At 36.0% G+C, this 21,335-nt stretch overlaps 1 protein-coding gene across 1 annotated transcript in view; it reads right to left on the minus strand.

Moving 5' to 3' along the window:
• Positions 1-234: 234 nt before the first annotated feature.
• LOC149303314 (synapse differentiation-inducing gene protein 1) overlaps positions 235-21,335 on the minus strand; it is a 36,759-nt gene continuing 15,658 nt past the window's right edge. Inside the window, exons 2-3 of the mRNA XM_089481657.1 lie at positions 20,316-20,453; positions 235-393 (exon numbers count right to left, since the gene is read on the minus strand). Coding sequence (XP_089337783.1) covers positions 235-393; positions 20,316-20,453 — 297 coding nt within the window. The remainder of the gene's footprint in view (positions 394-20,315; positions 20,454-21,335) is intronic.

Below are 21,335 nucleotides of genomic sequence, written 5' to 3' on the forward strand. Positions count from 1 at the left end.
CCATTCAATCACTTTGCAACCTTTTTTGAACACTCATTAGGTAAAAAAAAAAAGAAAACAAAAAGAGAGGACGTCAAAAATGTACATCCAGAAATCTTATGAACTTCATGATCTGTACAGTGGTTTTGAAGATATGGTCCTTTACATCTGTGTGTCCAAAAATGCAATTTCCAGGTGTGGAGAATTTGCAGAAATTAAGACTCTGTATTTTTAAAGTCATATGCACTTTGAGGATCAAAGATGATTGTTTTTTGAAAGGTAAGCTATAAGGGCAACTGCCACTCCAACGTATATGCCTGTTCCAATGGTAATGGACAATACAGCTAGGAAGAGCGCTCTTCGAGAACTCGAGCTGGCTTGATGAAAATCACCTTTGGCCACCGCTTTATTGGTCTGAAATTAATAAAAAAAGGACATTGAAAACAAACATTAGTTGTGCCAATAAATACAATTTTTAACTGGTCTTAATCTTAAATATGCATAGAAACCATTAAGGGGTAACTAGAAACCAACAAAAATGGTTAATGTGATGATTAAGGAAAATGACTCCATTATCTGCTATAAAAATGACTCCATTATCTATGAAGTATACTCTCTGTCTCAAGCTTTTTGCACCGGTAGGTCTAAATCCCTGCTGGTGAACCATAGATCAGGCTGTGAAATGATAGCCTGGTCATGCCAAGATGAGCCCTAGCTGTCAGATTGAACGTGACAGTGCTCTACTTGGGCACCATTACATTCAATATGGATATAAATGTCTAAACAGTTCAGGCATTTTCTGCCTTTGATACCATCCACTTGATGTATCAGGCGGTCCAGGGGTCTGTAGAGACCTTGATGATCGGAAAATTAGTATGTTGAACAGAACCATACTAGAACATGAAAATTGCTCTGGTTAGTGATAAAATAGTTTTGTGATAAAATAACCCTGGTCATTAAGGGCTTATATTTTGTGATTGGATGGAGAGGTAAAAGTTTGAAACATTTTCACGCAATATATTATATTTATTGAAATCGGCACATGCATGGCAAACTAGAATTACACCACTGAATAAGAGAATTGTTATATCCCTGTAGATGTATTTTTTTTTATCAAAGGCATTTATACAAAAAATCTGTAAAAAAAACAAGATGGGTATTATAACATGAGCATATGTATTACCTTTAACTCAAGAACAAATTGTCGTATGTTATTTAACGGCATTCAAAGTAGTCAGAGAAATAAATTAGCTGGGGTATGGGCATAAAAATACACCCATACATAAAACAACTGAGCTGCAATTAGGATTTTGAAAATGCAGCATCTTTAGAAATATTCCATGAGGTGGCTGCAAGTAATAAACCCCTTACAGTGGACTACAAATCTTTGCAGTAAATATAGTATATTGCTAATATTTTCTCTATAACTTTTTTTCTGGAATGATCACAATTTTATCTTCTGTGTCATATTTACTCTGATTCTACCAGTTTTTTAAAGATTGTTATTCTTTCATTCACTGCACACTGCACGTTTATGTGTGACTGCGCAGCCATGCCCTTAGCAAAATATATATATAAATGTTGCTAGGCAACACACCACTGGTTCTTCTAGTAGGAAAATAAGTAAATGTTCTGAAAAAGAGTTAAACATGACTGTGAGTCACCGTAAAATCCTCCTAAATTGCAAAAGAGTGACCTGCAGTATTTTCTTTGAATAGAAAAAAGAACTAGGGGTAAGTTAGAGGCCATACTGAACTAAACTACAAGTAAACCTTTCACCATCAGAACCGGCGCTGATTCAAGGCTCTGGGCAAAAAATATAATAGTGCCCCCTCCCAATATAATAGTGGCCCCCACTGTGTTTCCAAATAGGTCACGTAAAATTTGGAATAATAAAATGTAATAATCAGAAAATATTTTAATGATTATTAAAAATATTTTAATGCTTGCATACCTTCAAATGCAAATGCACCTAAATATACCAAAGATGCACTTGTGCATTAATAAGGGAGATCACAAAATACTTTTATTCAAGTGTATAATATAGCTCTGTATTCAGTAAAATATAGACCTGTTGTCGCGCACAGTCTAGTAGAATAGACCTGGTATAGGGTAGGGTAGTGTGTCCCCATGGGAGGAGGTCATGGCCCTCCATCAACGGTTGTGGGACTTTGTGAAGCCCGGGGACAAATTATAGGGGTGCACACTGGTAACAATTAGATTGGGAGGCAGTAACCATGGAAGTCGTATAACAAGCAGAGATCAGGAAGCCAGAGTTCAGAATAGTCGTGTCATAAGCTGACGTCAAGGAGCCGGAATTCAGGGTAACCAGGATCAAGCTGGGAGAGAAATAGCAGTGGAATACTCTAGGACAGGTTACGGTATGAGGAACATATGTAAGACTATCAGAAGGCACCGTGTTGTGGTCTTCTAATAGTTTATGTAAGAATAGGGAGGGTGCGCGCATTCAAAAAGCGTGACGTCACTCCATTCAATGCCACAGTAGTGAGATGAGGGTTGAAGGAGGGGCTGCTGCACGGTGTGAGAGAGAGCCAGGAGGTCTCCCTCGTCACATTTGCAAGGCACATCCAGCCCTCAAGCGCACCCAATCTGCTGCTGGATCGGGTGAGTGTGTGGTACTGTTGGCCAGGGGGCGCACTGGGTATTTACCTGGTGTGCCAGAAGGCCCGTCCAGGCCTGGTTTCAACAAAAATGTGTAGTAGGACCAGATCTCTCTTCTGTTCTCATCCATTTCACATATCACTCTACCCTGGAACTAAACACTGCCCTTAATTTCTAGCACAGATGTGCTGATCCAGGCAGTTCAACTTTCACTCTACTAACTACACATGTGGGAAATCAGGGGCATTTTTTCCAAAGACCTTTGGACCAAATGGTAAACTTAAGCATTAGTGCTTGGCTTGATAACTCAATTCAAATTTGTTAATTCAAATTATTTAAACTGAATAGTGTTGACATGTATGGATTTCAGAAAAACTCTTATTTTTATAGCCCTATATATTAAATGTTTTCTGCCAACTGTGTTCAGGAGAAAGGACACTTGGCAGACTGTAGACTCAAGATAATGTTATGTCTTTGCATTCTCTTGCTTCTATTTTGCACACGCAGTTTCCATTTTTCACAGCAGATTATGTCTGGCCGCCTACAGCACAATTGATTTTAATATTAAGAATTGCGTATTAAAGTTTTAGATGCATTTTGTGATCAGAATATACACAGAAACAACAACAAATTATGTTTAGGAAAGGTAACCCAGTCCAGTGTCATATAATACCAAATGAAACAAAATAAAAATAATGAAAGCAAGCTTTACTGGGTTATAAAAAAAATGAAAGGAATAGCAACAGTAACAACAGTAACAGATACTAGAGCGTATTCACCAACAGGAAATTTTGGTAAGTTTGCAGGAGAGTTGTGGTTTCAACTCATGATGGTCACTGTGCAGTACGAGTGCACTTGATCACAATATGTGAACAGTCACATGGCTTTGTTCTCCCGTTTAAGTCAATGCAATCTTTTTCATTAAAAATGAATGTGCTCACACAGACCCATGTACTCTCTACCTGGCAGCCAGAGAAGAAGACATATATTTATATATCATCTTTGGCTATATGTTTGTATACTAAGAAATTATAAAATATGCTTAAGTTCTGCCTAAATTCTTGTTTTCATACAGAAATTCCATCTTGGACAAGATGTCCAAGATCTGTCTGCATTTGTGTCAATAATGATCCCCCTGTGCGATGTTGGTTTGAGTTCAACCAACTGCTGGAGTCCCAACACGTAAGTTGTTTCTTGGATCAGCTGCATCAGAAAAGCTGTTTACATACAATCACAGTAGATGGAAACAGTATAGTAAGCTTTAAAACAGTATCTTCATAAATTAGACGTTTTTAGATATTGTTGTATCTGTAGGAGGTTAAGGTTACTGAGTGCTAGTGTATACACCGAGAACCTGGACACCAGAAGAGTTTCCAAGGAAGGTGGTACATGGGTCTTGAATTGATACAGTCCTGCCAGACCCAGAACAGTTGGATTACATGCTCTCACCATCTGGGCTGCCACAGAGATCTGGTAATCCATTGCTGTATACAGAGGTTGCATAGCAAATTTGGATAGTTCCTATGTATGGTTATAGGACAGAGATAGTTTGTGGATTTCATTGAACGGCAATTGTTATAGCTGAGTGTAGAATTCCTATGAGAACTCCCAACCCATAATTAATTCCATATTCCAGGCCTGGACTGGCCATTATTATTGACTCTAGGCTGTAAAAATGCCATGGCCAATTTTAACCTCCAATCCATCCCTGTCGTGGAGTATACATGTGATTACTTACATGTCAAGTAGAAGATGAAAAGAATGATATGCATAATTAATAAAAACATTGTTACTATCTCTTTAAGTTGAAACCAACTTTGAAATAATGTTTTCTGCAGGTTAAACCTTTCAAAATAGTGCTCATTATAGACATTATGGCATCATATAAATCTATAAGTAATGTACAGTATAGTAAAGACCTAAAGCTTTATTAATATTAAGATACATTAATAAATGTATATCTTTAAATCATAGTTTTGTATATAAACACTGATATAGTAGAAATCTAATGCAGTAGAAATTTCCAATGTTGACTATGCAGAATGTAAAATGGTATACAGAATAATAATTTTCAGTTTCTTTGTATAGGGTACCCTGACATTAGAGGTTACTATCACTCGATGCCAACATGGAGAAGAGCTGGCTGAAAAGATCTGTGAACTAGATATTTATGAAATTTTAATGGTCACCTTTCATTAAAGATTTTCAAGGTGTCTCCTATACATTGCACTAGCCGTTTTGTTAAGAAACATACAGCGTAATATTTTAGATCTTTTTGATGGAATGATAGTAAAAATATCATAAATAGTCAATTTATGAAATTATACATAGGAATAAGGCTGATATACATCCACATAGGAATATATACTTTCTGTAGTAGTCAGTATACATATATATAATGGTATACTTACCTATAATTGACCTAGTCAGCCCACGCCTGCTGCTGACAATTTCATGTTAATGTCGTTAAAACTAATTGATGAGATTATACTCAGAGCTACAGTATTTCAGCTTATCAGATTCACTGTGCATTGTGAAAAGCTAACTGCAGATAACAGCACCTGAATGCAGTACTGAATTTGGCACGTATAATGAATGCTTAACCCTTTAAGCACTGAAGCTGCTTTACAGATTTGTACACTAAAATACCACATTTCGCACGCTTGTTTCAACTGTAATCTAACATCTCATTTCGTTTTACTATCTTTTTGAATCATACTTGTACATTTATATGACAAGAACTAAGGGAAAAGACTAATTTTTAAAGTTTCATGTATATTAATTATACATAGTTAGTTTTTTTCATATGCCTAGGATCTTAACTTATTTTGGAAATTACAAAGCTTATATTAACAGATTCCAGGAGTCCAATTTTCATAGCATCTTTTGTTTAGTCACCAGTGGTCTGTTTATACAGTGTACCACTTTAATATAATTGTACCCATGAGGAACTCCTTGAAGAGGCCAAAGAGGCCAATCAAAAAGACATTTATTTGTTTCATTTTTGAAAAAAAAGTATAAGAATAGTCAAAAAAGAGTAGCATTACTTTAGGCTGACAAAACAATTTCATTTTTTTATTTTTTTAAGGGGATAATAGTTGTACATAATATTTAATATATATGTTAATAAATATGATGGCCTTGTAATCAATATGTTGAGTTCTGAAGGAAATACTTTTTTTTCTTATGTTGTTCTGAAACAAAGTGCAATACAAGAAAATGTATATTAATGTATATGTATAACAAATAAACCCTACTGTCTCAGTATGAAATATTGTACACTTAAAGTAGGTAAAGTAGGCTTCATTATTACCTAAGTAAGTAATGGAACCTTTTATAAACCCGCAGGACACTTTAGTCTATTTAAAATAAATAAATAAATTTAAATATACATTTTTATACATCCTCTTAACATGCTTTATTATACTGTTTATGGTGCTCATTTTTTAATAGAGATATGTGTCTTTTCATCTTTCCCTGTCTAAAAATATTAATTTGTGTCTGTTAGGCTTTTTACATAAATAAAACATGATTGCTTGTCCTTCTCGTTGTAGGTTTTTTTCAAATGAATATTTTAAAGCTGTTCCATGTTCAATCTTCATTTTATTATAATTTCTTTCATATGTTACCATGTGACATGCTTACTGTCCTCTATTTCATATAAAAACATTTCAGGATCTTAATTAGATTTTATCATGCAGTAATAAAAATCGGATATGTATTATGTACCCACATGCTCTATTACTTTGCAGCTATGGAATTCCCATCTTCTTCTGTGTATATTGAGGAAATGGCTCATTATGCACCCCCATACTAACTGTGTTGTCAAGTAGTCATTGGTGCTATTAACTAATTTCACATAAGTCTTATCACGGATACTTGTCCCGACTTCCTGAGATCGTGTTTACATCCACCAAATACATCATTGCCTTTGCACAGGATAAAATGTAGGTTACAAAATTTAACATCTTTGGTGTTGACATAATAGCAACATGAAGCTGTTGGGGACATGACATCATAACAACAGCAATCCATGTCATATGGAAGTTGTTTTGTCACAACATCGTCCATACACGGAATGCACCACTTGTGTGCAGGTGTAGCGCCAATAAAGGTCTGGTTGTTATGACCAATTCAGGACAGTTGGCATGTAAGGCTACTGCTATTCCCTGTTCCATTTATTTCCTGATAATACTTTAAAAGGTTCACTCTCGTCTGGTGTCTAAACTGTCTTATTAGTAATCTTGTCCTGATGTTGAAGTAAATATAATGTATACTGTTGGCTCTGCAGGGCATTTAATATGGTATCAACATTTTTCATATTCGTTGGACGCAACAGACTTGATGTTTCATACCCTGGTAACCCACAGCCTGCAGTAATCAGAAGAACAGAGTTTTATATTCCTTTAACCTGCTAAAGACTGAAAGGATTTATATTTATGTGCACTTAGGAAGTGGCAGCTGATCCGAGAATGACAGGCTTAAGCCGGGGCTTTGCATCTGACAGCTGACTTACCTTTTTAGGTCATACAAGTTACTGTTGATAAATGTTTGACAATGTTCTTGAAGACATTTTCTTAGCACTTGAAAAATCTAAAATTCTGCGGTTATAGACATGAATTGTAAATCAATAACTAAATAGGTAAAAATCCTAACAAAAGTAGATTTCTCATATTACACATCTCATTGAGGAATAATATACATTTTTGTTTTGGTAACCGGAACCTGATTTAAGAGGTTAACTATGTCATATTAGAAAATAATAGTTTTTTTCCTCTACATAAACAATAAACCTTCCATGATTGATAAAATTGTTCCAAACTTAAAAAACATTTCATTAGTATTATAATACAAGGTTCATTTAAAATTACCTATGTTCCAGTGTTTTCAGATTTGGTATATACCGTATTTGCTCGAATATAAGACAAGGTTTTTTTTCAGAAAAATACCCCTCGTCTTATATTCAAGGATGTCTTATAATCCAACGTCAACTAGAGGTCTGACTATAAGACTAAGATCAAGATCCCCTGCAGCGCTGCAGGGGACCTGGATCCTCCTCTCTGGCAGCCGGTGGAAGTCTGCGATGCGTGCAGACAACCTTTGCTGCTGCCCAGCACTTTCGCAGGGGCTTCTATGATAGAGCGCAGCCGTGACATGACCTTCCGGCGCTCTGTCATAGCAGCCCTTGCGGAAGTGCCGGGCAGAAGCAGAGGTTGTCTACACGCATTGCACAGACATCCACTGGCTGCTCCCACTAGATACCAGGGAGTCTGGAGCACGGGGGAAAATCTGGGGATGCATTGGTAAGTCTGGGGGGGGGGGTGTTATATAGAGGGGTAAAAGGCATATCGGGGGGGCAGAGTGGCAAGTCTGGGGGCAGATGTGTATAACTAGGGGCAGGTTAGCAAGTAAAAGGAAATAAAAACAAGAAATGCATTTTTCTCAATCATAGTTTTTTAAATATGAAAACAAAATTTACATGTTTACTAGTAAAACTTTTTCCCTATAGGGTAGTCTTACATTCAGGCGTTTTACAAATTTTTTGGGGGCGTCTTATAATAAGGGTCATCTTATAATCGAGCAAATATGGTGTTACACACACTACTGTTCAATAGTTTGGGGTCACTTAGCTGTTTTCAGAACTCAATGTGCCCAGGAAGGGTTATTTTATTAAATATGTGAATGCCATAGCTGCAATGTCATAAAATGGTTATTCTTTTATAAAGGTAATTATTTGTGAAGAATTTACAACTTAACGTGAAAATTCAGTTAGACCAAAAAATCTCAAACTGACAGTAAAGGCGGGAGTGATTTTAACTAGAGAGTTAAAATCGACCATATCTGCACAATAAAGGTAAGAAGAGGTGCAGCTATTTCTCTTGCATCTGTCTGGTGTGTCCAAGCATTCATATTAATTAATATGGACATGGGAGGCCAACACGTCCTATCCAACCCACATTAGCTCTACATACAATATCCGCAGAAGAAAGAAAGAGCCCAATTTTGATGGAAATACAGTAAATGTAAATGACCTGGTTGCATCTTATTCTCTTGACTTCCAGCATCATATAAGAAATTATGTTTAGAAAATAAAAAGTTGTTTCAAGTGACCATTTTCTTTAGATGTACACCTCTATTTTTAAATAACATTAACCCTTTTTAAAAGATTGTACCCATAATTCTGTTCACTCAAATCCCTCTTCTACTGTACATCTGCACATCTTACATCAGAGAAAGAGTCAGAATAGCAACAGAAGAAAACATGGGTAAGGTGAGCATATTAAATATGAATATATAAAGATCCACATGACGCAGGACCAAGCAAGCGTACAATGCCATCACAGGATGTTTCACAATCTTCTCCTATATGGTAAAGCCCACTAACTTACTGGAGCTTTGTGCCAACACAAGCTAAATCTGATGATCTTTGTTATGCTGGCTGAATGCTAGATAACGCAGCTAGTGGCAGGCAGCTCCTAACACATGGGGCTGAAGAATACTGTATATCCGCACAAGACTCCCTATTCACGGCTGCCCACCTAAGCTCTAGCGGCTTTATCCTCATGAGCTCTCCTTACCACATGCCAGGGGAGGGCTAGCATTGAATGACAGTACTCCAATGCAGTTTTTATGTGATTTTATTGAGTATTGAGGAAAAGGGCAAATATGTTTTCCTTTCTTCCCTTTACATAAAGCAGCATGCCTCACCTTAATCAGTCTTGTCACAGGGCAAATGTAGCCTGCACCTGTTTTGCAAGCAGATAAGTAAAACGTCTTATGACAGTTAACAATACAAGATTTAGTTATATGGAGCATCGTCCAAAAATTAAGTTTTAGCTAGTGTCTCCATTAGTGCGCAAATTTACACAAGCAGCAACATAAAAAGAGATACACAAATCTCAGTGACAAACATCATTTATTTGTGTTTTACATACACGGAATGTTTGCAATTTTCATTTTATATTAATAAATTACAACAGGGTAAGAATGTAATAGTTTCCCAAACACATCATATATTTATGGAAACAAAGCAAGACAGATATTCTTTGCATAAGGTTTCACAATTATTTTGGCTACTAAAACAGGATGCCAAATATAGCATTGAGCATTGTCAATCTGCAGGTCAATCAACATAATGCAATGTAACATAAAACTATAATAAAACATATATTTTCATTACAAGCCATTCCATTTTGTTTCTTATGCTACATTCTATTAAGGCTTAAAGCTAAAACACCCCCATATCATGCGCATATTAGGATAATGACCAAATCCCCACCATGCGTCTACATTGATCATGAGCAGAGCTAACTCTAAGTGATCAATAAGTTATTTTGTTTTTCCTGTTTCAGTAGAAGCAATTTCTCCGCTGACGCATCTTCTTTCTGAAAGAAACAAAAAGAAAATACATACGGCAGTTACATATTAATAGCTTGATTTTTTTGGACTCTATTCAACCTTTTCACAAAACATAATTTACGTGTCTAAAGGAATATTTTTCTTTGTGTATCTATTGTTATCGGTACAGCAGTATTTTCATTTTAGTAGTGATGAGGAAAAAAAAATCATACATACATTGGTTATCATTTGTGAAAAGACATAATCAAAAGGCAGGTCTTTGTTTGTTACTGATTATAAACACAAACTACTCCCAAGTGATGGCATGCCATATCTTGGGTAGTAGAAGAAGGTGGGGGGAGAGTTGGACACTTTAGTTCACAATTATTTTATTAATATACTCAGTTAAACAATATGTTTGATTCCAGTGCATTTTATATCACCACAAGGCTAACTGCTCAATGGTCTCAGAATTAATTAAGAATTAATATAAAATACACGGGGAAGACCAGGTGTCCCATGAGGTGGTGTGGAAGTTGACACAGATTCCTCTTTAAATCACTATAACTTAAGAACTTAAGACACTATGATTCTATTACGTCCCCTTGTTAATGTGTATTATGCATTTTCATTTATTGTACTTGGAGCCTGTCTACATATTCTTAAGGACTCTATAAAACAAGAGCCACCTCTGGACAAGCCTGAGATATACACTAGCAGATGAAATATACTAGCAGATGAAAGTATATTTTTGGTTGTCTCCCTGCAACCTCTAACTTCTAAGTTTGGAATGGCACATGGCCAAAGGAAGTAAGGAACAGCTAAAGGGCCGTATTTGGATCTGAACTGTTGAAAGTTGTAATGTTACAGACTATCTATTTACTGCAGTTTGAAAAGGACAACAAAGTTCTGTGATCTTGCAGGAGACCTATTATCCTGAACTTTATATACAAATCAATGTCTCCTTAAAAAAATCAGATATCTCCAACACAAAGCACATCCTAAATATTCAGTCTTTCTTAGAAAGGCTTGTGTAGTAAGAGTGAGCAGGATTGATGAGAAAGGCATCCCAAATGGTCCGGAAGCCCAGAATGATGAGCTTCACTTTGCAGAAATGCTAAAAAAAACATGCAGAGTACTCTTCATGTTTATTAATATTTTGTTTTAACTATGTTTATTCCTTTTGATCATTGTATAGGCCACATCAATACTTTACACAGTTTTTTCTTATTATTTATCCTGGAAACTGATCTTGGTTAGCTTTATCCATATTCTAGCTAAACTAGATATACTCATGACACTCAATCTTTGTCATTTTTATGTGCCCCTTTATGTACTTGATTTCTTCTACTTACAGTATAATACTGCTCTAATTTACATATTATGAACTTGATTCGGCTTGAGGAAGATTACGGTGACACCATAATTAACCTTGTCAAATTATTTACTACTTAATCCATAAGGCTCTGCTGCAATCATTAATGCAGTAAAAATGCTTATAAATTTCTAAATCCTCTGTGTGGTAAAAATGCCTCTAACAATATATACCTTATCTGGTGCCTACAATCCCATACCAGCAGGATTAGAAACACTTCACGGAGGCAGCTCGGTGAAATAATCCGTGAAATATTGAAGATTGTTGAAACGACCGTGCTATCCAATCCTAGCTCCATCACTATCCTTCATTCTTTCATGTTCTGTGTTCCTTCCACTTCGTTCTTTTTTGTTCCAAAAGCCAACTTCTTGAACTGTGATTCTGTACGTTGTTTGTCAGAAAGGAATCCAGAAACGTATGGAAAGGAGAATGTAGACGTGAAGCATTTTTATTAATTGCTAAGAAAGCCCTGATACTTAAGCATCCAAACGCGTTCCAGAGTATCAGCAGTAAACTGTATCTTTTACACCTTTTACATATTTTTGAGGAAATATAACTGATGGATACTGTTATTTATTTTAAATGGTGTACATAAACATAAAAAAGTTTTGGTGTTCCTTATGTCTTTCAAAAAATGATTTTGTTATCATTGACTTGACACACCTGTTTCACAGGATAGGCCCTTAGTGAAGCCTCCAACAACAGGCAATAACCAGAAGTAGTCCCTAAATCAATTGTTATTTGTATTTTGGCCATTAACAAACAACAGTTTCTTTATTAAACATCAGCTTATCAATTTAGATATTACATGTAAGTGATACGTTTTCAGTTAAATAACTCATTATGTACAGTATACTGTATGTGCACCCATTTTCATAATTTATCTCCCAATATTAAATTTCATAATTAATAATATTTATTGATCCTGCAAAACCAAAATGTAAGATGAAGAAAAAAATATAATCTCATAACAGGTCATCAGGCAAGTAATGTTACATTTAGTTATAATAACAGATGTGTAATGTGAAACTTGGTTAATCTATACAGCACTTGGAATATGAGAGTATTATACATAATATGTTTTTTTACAATTATTAGAGAATTGTCTTACCGATAGTTTAAGATGGTGTATAAGATAAACTAACCTACTGCTTTTAAAATTGTGTTTATAAAATGGAAAAGTACAGTAGAATTTTAGTATACTTGACTTCATTACTACATGCAATGCTTTCGTATATGATGTGGGGAAGGGTTAACGGAGGGGAAATTGCCTCATATATGGACACTAATGTTTCCAGCTTTCCTGCACAACAAACTCCACCTCATGCCTGAAATCATACATAACCAAAAAGAAACACAACAAACTAAACATCTAAACTTAAAAAAAGATATTTCAAGTGTTCTGGCAAAACTGTTAGTGGACATATTTATCCAAATTGAGTAGTTCCAAGAGACTGAAAATTGTAAAACATTGTAACTGAAAAACATTGTAAAATTGTAAAAACACTTAACAAAAAAAGTAGAAGGGCCAGCTACAGACTAAATCTTATGTAAGTAGTTTGGAAAAGTATGGAAACATAAGAAAACATTGCTTTTTGAGTTTGGTTGATATTTTCACAAAGGATAAGTTGGCAAAATATTACCCAAAGACTGTAAATGTTATAATGGAATGTTCATTAAAATGTTTAATAGGCCGATTTAAACACAGATGAGAACAACAAATGTTCTCACGCAGCACAGATTCCTGTAAGTCCCGTTGAAAAACAAATTCAGCTGTAGTTGTGTTTTTTGGGGGCTTAACTTGTGGAAGGAACGACATGGGAACTGCCGCTCTCACTACCTACCGGTTTTATAAATATAGACCTCAGTTTTACCATAAATAAACTTTGAAAATAAATACGATACAAGAAATTGTGGATGATTATATGGTACCATAAATTTTCTATTTCAGAAATGTGTTATACATGCAGCTGTATCAAACCCCAAATCAACATGTTTACTCTTGTAAACTCATTATGTATGCATATATTGTTGTGAATGAAAATCATATGAATGTTGTGTTAAAATCGGTTTTAAAGTCATCTACAGGTTTTGCAGTACCAAGATAATTGGCTTTCACAAGATACTATTCATGCAGCTCGGAATGCATGGTTCCTTCCAACAGATTTATAATGCTCATAAAAATTTTATCAACGCAAGAGGTGAGAGAATTATTGGGCTTCTCGGCATTCAATTGTGGCAGCATGATTTGATGGCCACTTCTGGTCTTCGCTGGCTTGCCACTGGGATGGAGTATTTTACTGCTGTGAGTTATATATTTACACACTGTTGGTGCTCGTCATCAAAGCTTTTACTGAAATGGAAATCAGTAAAATTCATTTTGGTTTATTCATGTTTAGACAAATGTTAGAGCAAAAAGCATAGGTCTCGGAGCTGTCAAGCATAAATAGATTCTTGAAAATCAACAAACCAGGATAGGTAAAGGTATGTGAAAAACCAACAGAATTTCAAGTTCTTATTTGCAAGTAAGATTCCTTGACTTTTTCTTAACTAACAATAGATTACTCTTTATTGCAGAGATTAAATACATTTTTTATTTTTCAAAATATGCACAGTATTTCTATTTATGTCTGATATTTTGTACACAGATAAATAAAAATTACACAATTTCTGCACAACTTACTTGAATGCCATACTTACCAGATGTAATGAGAAAATGATAAATAAATTGTTCTGACATCACAAAATACTTTATCTAAGATCTTAGTCTAATCTTTTGTGATTAAACATGGATGATCTTTATACTATATCACAAAATTTAATCAATAATAATTTAAATGAAAAAAGAAATTTTTTTGGTGCACCATAGCATGCAATTATCCATAATTTAATACTGAAGTGACTACACTTCACAACAAAGTCTCCTAGTATCTGCCGGATTGTAGATCTGCCCTGAAGCTGTTACATAATCAGATTCTCCATTACGATTGAATATATATACAAATATGACCTATTTGTTTATTTATTTGTTTACTGATGTTAAGTACAGAAAACTGTTTTAGATTATAAAATAAATGATAGCTGAATATGAAAGCCATTTTCTTTTTAGAATTGAAGAGTAATAAAACCATTCATCATTTTAAAAATGTTTTCAATGTTAAAGTAGCATTGTAAATTAATTAAGGTCGTCTACTTTCTGCAACGACTAAATATTTTTATACCTAATGTACATGCACCAAATGTATTAAAAATGTACAGAATAATTTTGTAGGAACAGCACCAATGTATTATTAATTCAAAGCCTTCAATGTATTATGAAGATGCTTGCTAAGAAAAACATAACACAGGCTCAAAATGTCTTTTCACAATTGTTTTATATTTGTACAGAAGTGTGCTGAGGCGGGTATGGCAGATGCAACATTCCTTCCTCCTTCAAAGTATAAAATTTAAACTCAAAGAAGGAAATGAATCATGTAATTTAGCCGATGAAAGATGAAAAGACAGAAAAGAGAAAAAAGGGGATAGAGGATAGAGAGAGCGCTGGTTATAAGGCCAATGCCCCTCCCACAACTCCAGGCCAACTTTCAATTGACCTTAGAATTTATTCTTGCCCACAGTTAGTCCAAGTCCCATCAATAGCTATCCCTGCCTTTCACAAATCCTCTCCAGGAAGAGGTAGAGCTCCAGGAATCATACTCTCATAAGTTCTTACGTATGATCATAATGTTCAACAGTCAAAATAATATGTCTTTAAGCAGCATTAAAGGTATGTATACATTGTAAATGCCTCACTCAGTTGCAAAAAAAGATTTCCCTTAGTACATTTCAAATGTTAGGTTAGTATGTTTCTGGATAAGATGCATCGTATCTGGTTTCGTGTAAAATGAACTGCATTCTTTTGATTGTTTGTAACATATATGTAATGGAAGCCAGCCAGCACTTTTCATAAAAACAGAACTATTAAACCTGCGTACATTTAAGAAAAAAATAGGTAGTTTCTTCAACTAGTTTGCATTCTCCTAAGCGCTAAAGGACACTTATCAACGGAATAAAGACAAACTGTGGCTCAGAATAGCTAATTAAATAAACTAGAGCAAGGATTTAAAGCACATTTAAATGTCTCTAATTCAATGCCACACGTGTATGCACACACATACATCAATTCATCTTTGTCAGTGTTATTTTGTTTTTGCTCTCAGTTGTGTTTTTTGGGGCATTCATGATTGTATTTCTATAATCCATTGCATCCAGAGCTAGAAAATGTCAAGATCAAGTGCAAACCAGCTCAGTGACTTACTGATATTTCATTTGTCATAATAAAGTGAACCAAATGGCTCTGCACGCAATGTGGTTAAATTTATTTTAACAACACGGCACAGTCTGTTCAGATACAAAGCTGTTGAAGGCTTTGGTTTAAGTGTTCCATCATCTTATTATTTATAGTAATAAAGGAAATATAATAGTAAACATATTCTTATTACGCTTATTACACTTATATATTCACTGACAGCTATTCACAACTTTACACATTTGGCAATAAATATCAATTCAATGTATAAGAAAGATAACACTTGCAAAAGTTTGTCTCGATGTGTTAAGAACCTATTATGAACAGGCAAGTACTAGTCATCATACCCATCTATGGCATTATCTTGTTCAGAAAACTGTGTTATTTGCATGCAATCCTTCAAAATGTCATTAATAGAGGCCCACAGATTATTTACTGTGTAAAGGCGCTGATCCACTGCAATTAGTGCAATTAATGTTATGTCTAGTACAACTTATCAGAGGTGACATTTTATTCTTTCCTCTGAAGATCTAATCACATAAACACAACACAGAAACTTTTAAGAAGTCATTTCAGTTTCTATGGCAACAATCTCAGTACCTGTGTTCCCTGCAAAAACTATGAATGAGGCAAAACATGATTACTACTGGGAATGGACAGAGCTGTACAGGCATACCCCACATCAACACGCACAGTGGGGTGCAAAGTGATCTTTTTTCACTTATTAATGCACGTACTGCGCTGCAATCATCAGGTAATTTCCACCACAAAAAATGAAATGCTCAAAAGAAGCTCAAATTACACAGAAGATGATGGAAAAACTGACGTCATGCTGTTATGTGTCCGTTCTTGCTACAAAGCAAAGATTCATTCTTATTTTTCATCTGTTCCCAAATATTTATTTTACAAGAATGCACTTGTGGTCCTGAATGAGCAGTTAAAACTAGACTCTTCGTGTTTGTCTTCGGGAGGGAAAAAATCTTCATATTCCACGAATATTCACCTGTTTTTTCTGTTCAGTTCAGGCGAATATTCGTGTACATTCTTCATGTTCATTTTTTTCTGCGTTTTTGTAGAAGGGGTTAATACGGGGTTAACACAGTACGCACTATGCAGCAGCTTTGGCGCCAGGATTTTAAATGTCCGTACGAGCAACTCTATTGGTGGCTGGCAGGGGGCTCCTCTGCCATCAACCAATGAAGTGCACCTGTACTTCATTGGTTGATGACAGACAAGCCCCCTGCTGGCAAACAATAGAGTCGCTCATACAGACTTTTAAAATCCTGGTGCTGCAACTTGGCCGGGAGTGAGTCTATTGGTCGCCTCCTCTGGCATTAACCAGTTGGTCGCTTGCACGGCCCTTTAACTCCTGACGGAGAACTTGGCCTGTCTCCTCGCTCCAAGAGTTAAAGGTCTTTAACTCCTGACGGCGAACCTACGGATTCCTGCTCCCGTTATCTACACAGCAACGCAGGGGTTAATGGGAGCAGAAATCCGTAGGTTCGCCTTCAGGTGTTAAAGGGCCATAAGAATTACTTTATTAGTCGCCGGCAGGGGCCTCCTCTAGCATCAACCAATTGGTTGATGTCAGAGGAGGCCCCTGCAGGCGACCAATAGAGTCGTTCGCACAGCCCTTTTTTGCCGCCGTCATGTTCGCATGTTCGGTATTCGGGCTGAACAACGAAAACACACCCACCTTGCCTGAATACGAATGCACAAGTCTAGTTAAAACAAGCAAAAACAATCTGCACATTCAAAATAGTTTAAATATATTTATGAGGCCAATACAACACAGTCCATAACAGATAAAAATAGAGTAATGCATATCAATCTTAATCAGTACAAAACAAAACTGAAAAGTATAGGCGATAAATACATGGCATCCTTTCTAAACTCCACTGCGTTTTGTGAGAAAGTCCTCAAAAGTAGACGTTCACATGACATCATGACAACAATCATATGTTGCCACATTCAAACACAAGTACGCGAATACTAATGCATGTATGTATTAAGCAAAGTGTCGACACCTGTTTTTCAGTCAATGTACAGCGCATGGATCAACCAAATAAACCAAGTAATAAACAATTATAATAAACATTAGTAATAAACATTTTTACAATAGTTATAAAAATACACAAAGTTGTATTAAGTTCAAATGTTAAAGGATACACAAATGGAAAGCTCAAGCGTAGCTAATGCTAAGTAATACAACTGAAAGACGCAAAGCAACAAAGAAGACAAGGTGCAGTGTAAGGGTAGTACATTTTATTCCATACAAATAGACAATATGAGTCTCAAAGGGATACTTGAGAAACATAGCAGTGCTTACACACTATATTAACAATTACAGTATTACAAACTGTAGTTTAATAACACAACGTGTGGTAGCATGCACTATATACCTATGAAAGCGGACTGGCACCTTCTGGCAGCTAAACCCAGGTGGCCCCATCAGCTCTTTTGACCCCCCTCCTTGGTAACTAACATATGCACTGGCATACATTTTTACACACACATGTACACACTCATGCTAACATACACACTTTCACATACAAAAGTTTGCAAACACACACACTCATGCTAACATACACACTTATACATACAAACTGACTTATGACTCATGCTAACACACACTTACACATATACATTCATACTAACGATGATGCTTACACTCATGCTAACACACTTACACATTCATGCTTACACATACATACACACTCATGCTTACACATACATACACACTCATGCTAACACACAAACATATACACACTTAGCCACCTACCTTGATAGGAGCCTTCTTTCCTGTTGGAAGCACGCACCACTAGGTGAGATAACATTGTGACACAAACCTGCTGTATTCCTGTTTCAGTGTGTGGGCCGGTCCAAGTCTATTTTGTGTCTACAGGTGTATTTCTTTTTTCATTTTTTTGCACACAATTTAGTGAATATGAATATGATGTTTAAATGTCAAATGTTCTTATTATTTTACTATAATTTTAGTAAATTTCCATTTAAACACATGATTGTGATGTTGAATAAATATGTACATTTTCATTATTCTCCCAGTAATACATACCACAATATAAGTAACAGTGAATCTGAAATATGATTATTCAGCAAAAAATTTAAACATTTGAATTATGTGACATTTAGAGATAAGAGAGAGTGGCAGTACTTTCACACCTGAATAATTAGATATAAATAAAGTCAACGGCACAAATAAAGTGCTTTCCTAAGCATGAAGAAAAGAGGGCATTCTTTATGTCATATCGGAAGAACAGATTTATACTACCGTTCAAACATTTGGGGTTACTTGCCCGTTTCCTTGTTTTTGAAATAAAAGCAATTTGTATCCATTAAAATTACATTAAAAGGATCTGAAATACAGTGTAGACAATGTTAATGTTGTAAATGACTATTGTAGCTGGAAACAGCCGATTTTTAATGGAATATCTTTATATGTGTACAGAAGTCCTCTATCAGCACTGGCACATTGTGTTCGCTAATACTAATTTAAGTTTAAAAGTCGATCATTAGAAAATCCTTTTGAAATTATGTTAGCACAGCTAGAAATGTCCTTGTTTTCCTTGAAAACAGATAGGTGACCCCAAACATTTGAAAGGTAGTGTATGTCCTCAAATATATATATATATATATCCAAAAAATCCATTATCTGAAATGTTCCGAAAGCCAAATTTTTTTTCAGATAAAGGAAATTCATATAAGGGATACTCACGAAGGGTGACAGGAAAGAGGTGTCTGACCTCTCCTGTGGCCAGTAGATCCTTTCTCCACCTCCTTTTCGGCTACTCCATGTTATCCGCTCCATTGTTCGGGCTTTTCACCGTGATTCCAAAGCGATTCTGGTCCATTGTTCAGGCTTCCCCAGAGCACTTTTCTGGTCAGGCTCTGGGGAAGCCAGAACAACAGACAGGAAGCGCTCTGAGTCAGCAGAGAGAAGCCTGAACAAGGGAGCGGACACAGGTGAGACGAGAGATCCAAAAGTATCTAAGGATTTTGGTGTCTAGGGCATGGTCATACCCAGTACAGATATCACATCTGATTCCGCAAGCAGAGGGAAGCACAAGGAGGGGCAGGGGCATTGTCACCCAGTGGCTTAAGCATGTCACTCACCTATTGTATACTTAAACACTGAATACTTTACTAAATTGGTATAAATGATACTATAGGAAATGAAAATGCTAAAAACATGATTTTAATAATAAACGCCATATCATTGTTATTTGATATTTACTTGGTAGCAGCATAGATTGCACATCTTTTAATCAATTTTCCAGAAACCTTTGCACTCCTAAATCCAGCAACATCTTTTAAATACTTTTACAAAAGTATTATATAACTTAAATAACACACACATTAATGCATAAATAACAACATTTATAAATACATTTTATATATAGAAATACTAAAATTGGTTCAACTGACTCTGTTAAGCAAATGTTATTTTTAGGCAAGTGGCCACCAGGTTATTCTTAAAAAAAATTCTCATAAATGACCCATATAAATTTAATTTCAGTACATGCATTATTCATGAGCTCGTCAGAACTTTACTCCCATTGCAAAAAATCTAGTTCTGACAATCTAATGAGAAACAGCGAGAGGAAGATTTTATAAATGTCAAAAAATGTTGAGGTTCATTATTTAGAACCTTGACTGAAATGTGTTAACGGTTGTCACCAGATTTAAGCTTACCTCATGTGACAAATAGAAAGCTGCAATCCCCAAAGGCCAGAAACAGCACAGCATGGAAAATACACTTAGGCCAAGGTGGTCCCTTGGTGGCATCATTAGGAAGTTGTCTTCACTCTCTGTGTCACTTGAATAGTCACTCTGTATAAAAGACAAACAACAAGTTGTGAAATATAAAGGGCTGCCTTGACAAAGGAAGGCATATGAGACTATCTCCCATCATTACTGGATTACAAATATCAGCATTTACTGTTTGTAAAGGTCACAGCAGACAAAATGCACTTGTGCGATGAATTCTAAGAATGATAATGATCGCTTAATAAGAGCCCCTGTGTGCACGCGCAAGAAATGCTCCCATTGATTTTAATCCAATTGATTTGATTCCCTTCCAGTGATTGAAATCTGGTGCAAAATTTTGACTGTGAATGGGGCAGTGCACCTTAGGAGAACAAGAAAATTTTTTAAGGATATATTGAATGCATATTAAAGTACTTACTTTTACTAAGTACTTTCATAGCCATTATTTATATGGGACATTACACAAAGATAACAAGTTTTATTGTGGAGCCCTTTATTTGAGCATTTCAAATGCTATACGTTGTTCTGGGAGTATAATACCCTTTTAGTACTGATCTCTGTAACTTGGGACTCTGTACTATATATATATATACCGTATTGGCTTGAATATAGGCCACACTTTTTTCCCCCACTTTAAGTTTTTAAAGTGGGGGTGCAGCCTATATTCGGGGTCTAGCGCCCGACGCCCGGGACATGCAGTCCCGGGCGCCGGGCAGGCAGCGGGGTTTGGATACAGATCCCCCGCAGCGGTGCAGGGGACCTGCATCCTAATCCCCGATACACTCAGACAGCCTCCCCTGCCAGCACTTCCCACGGGGGGGGGGTGCCGGCACTGTAGGTTGTTAAGTGCATCGTGCGGACCGTCTGCCCCCCCCCCCCGACTTACCGGAGTAGACTCCTGGGTGTCTTGCGGGGCCGGCCGGGGACATCTACGCAATACGCGTA

This window comes from Sceloporus occidentalis, unplaced genomic scaffold, assembly GCF_023333645.1.
Source record: "Sceloporus occidentalis isolate IW3139 unplaced genomic scaffold, rSceOcc1.0.p SCAF_15, whole genome shotgun sequence".
NCBI classification, from domain to species: Eukaryota; Metazoa; Chordata; class Lepidosauria; order Squamata; family Phrynosomatidae; genus Sceloporus; species Sceloporus occidentalis.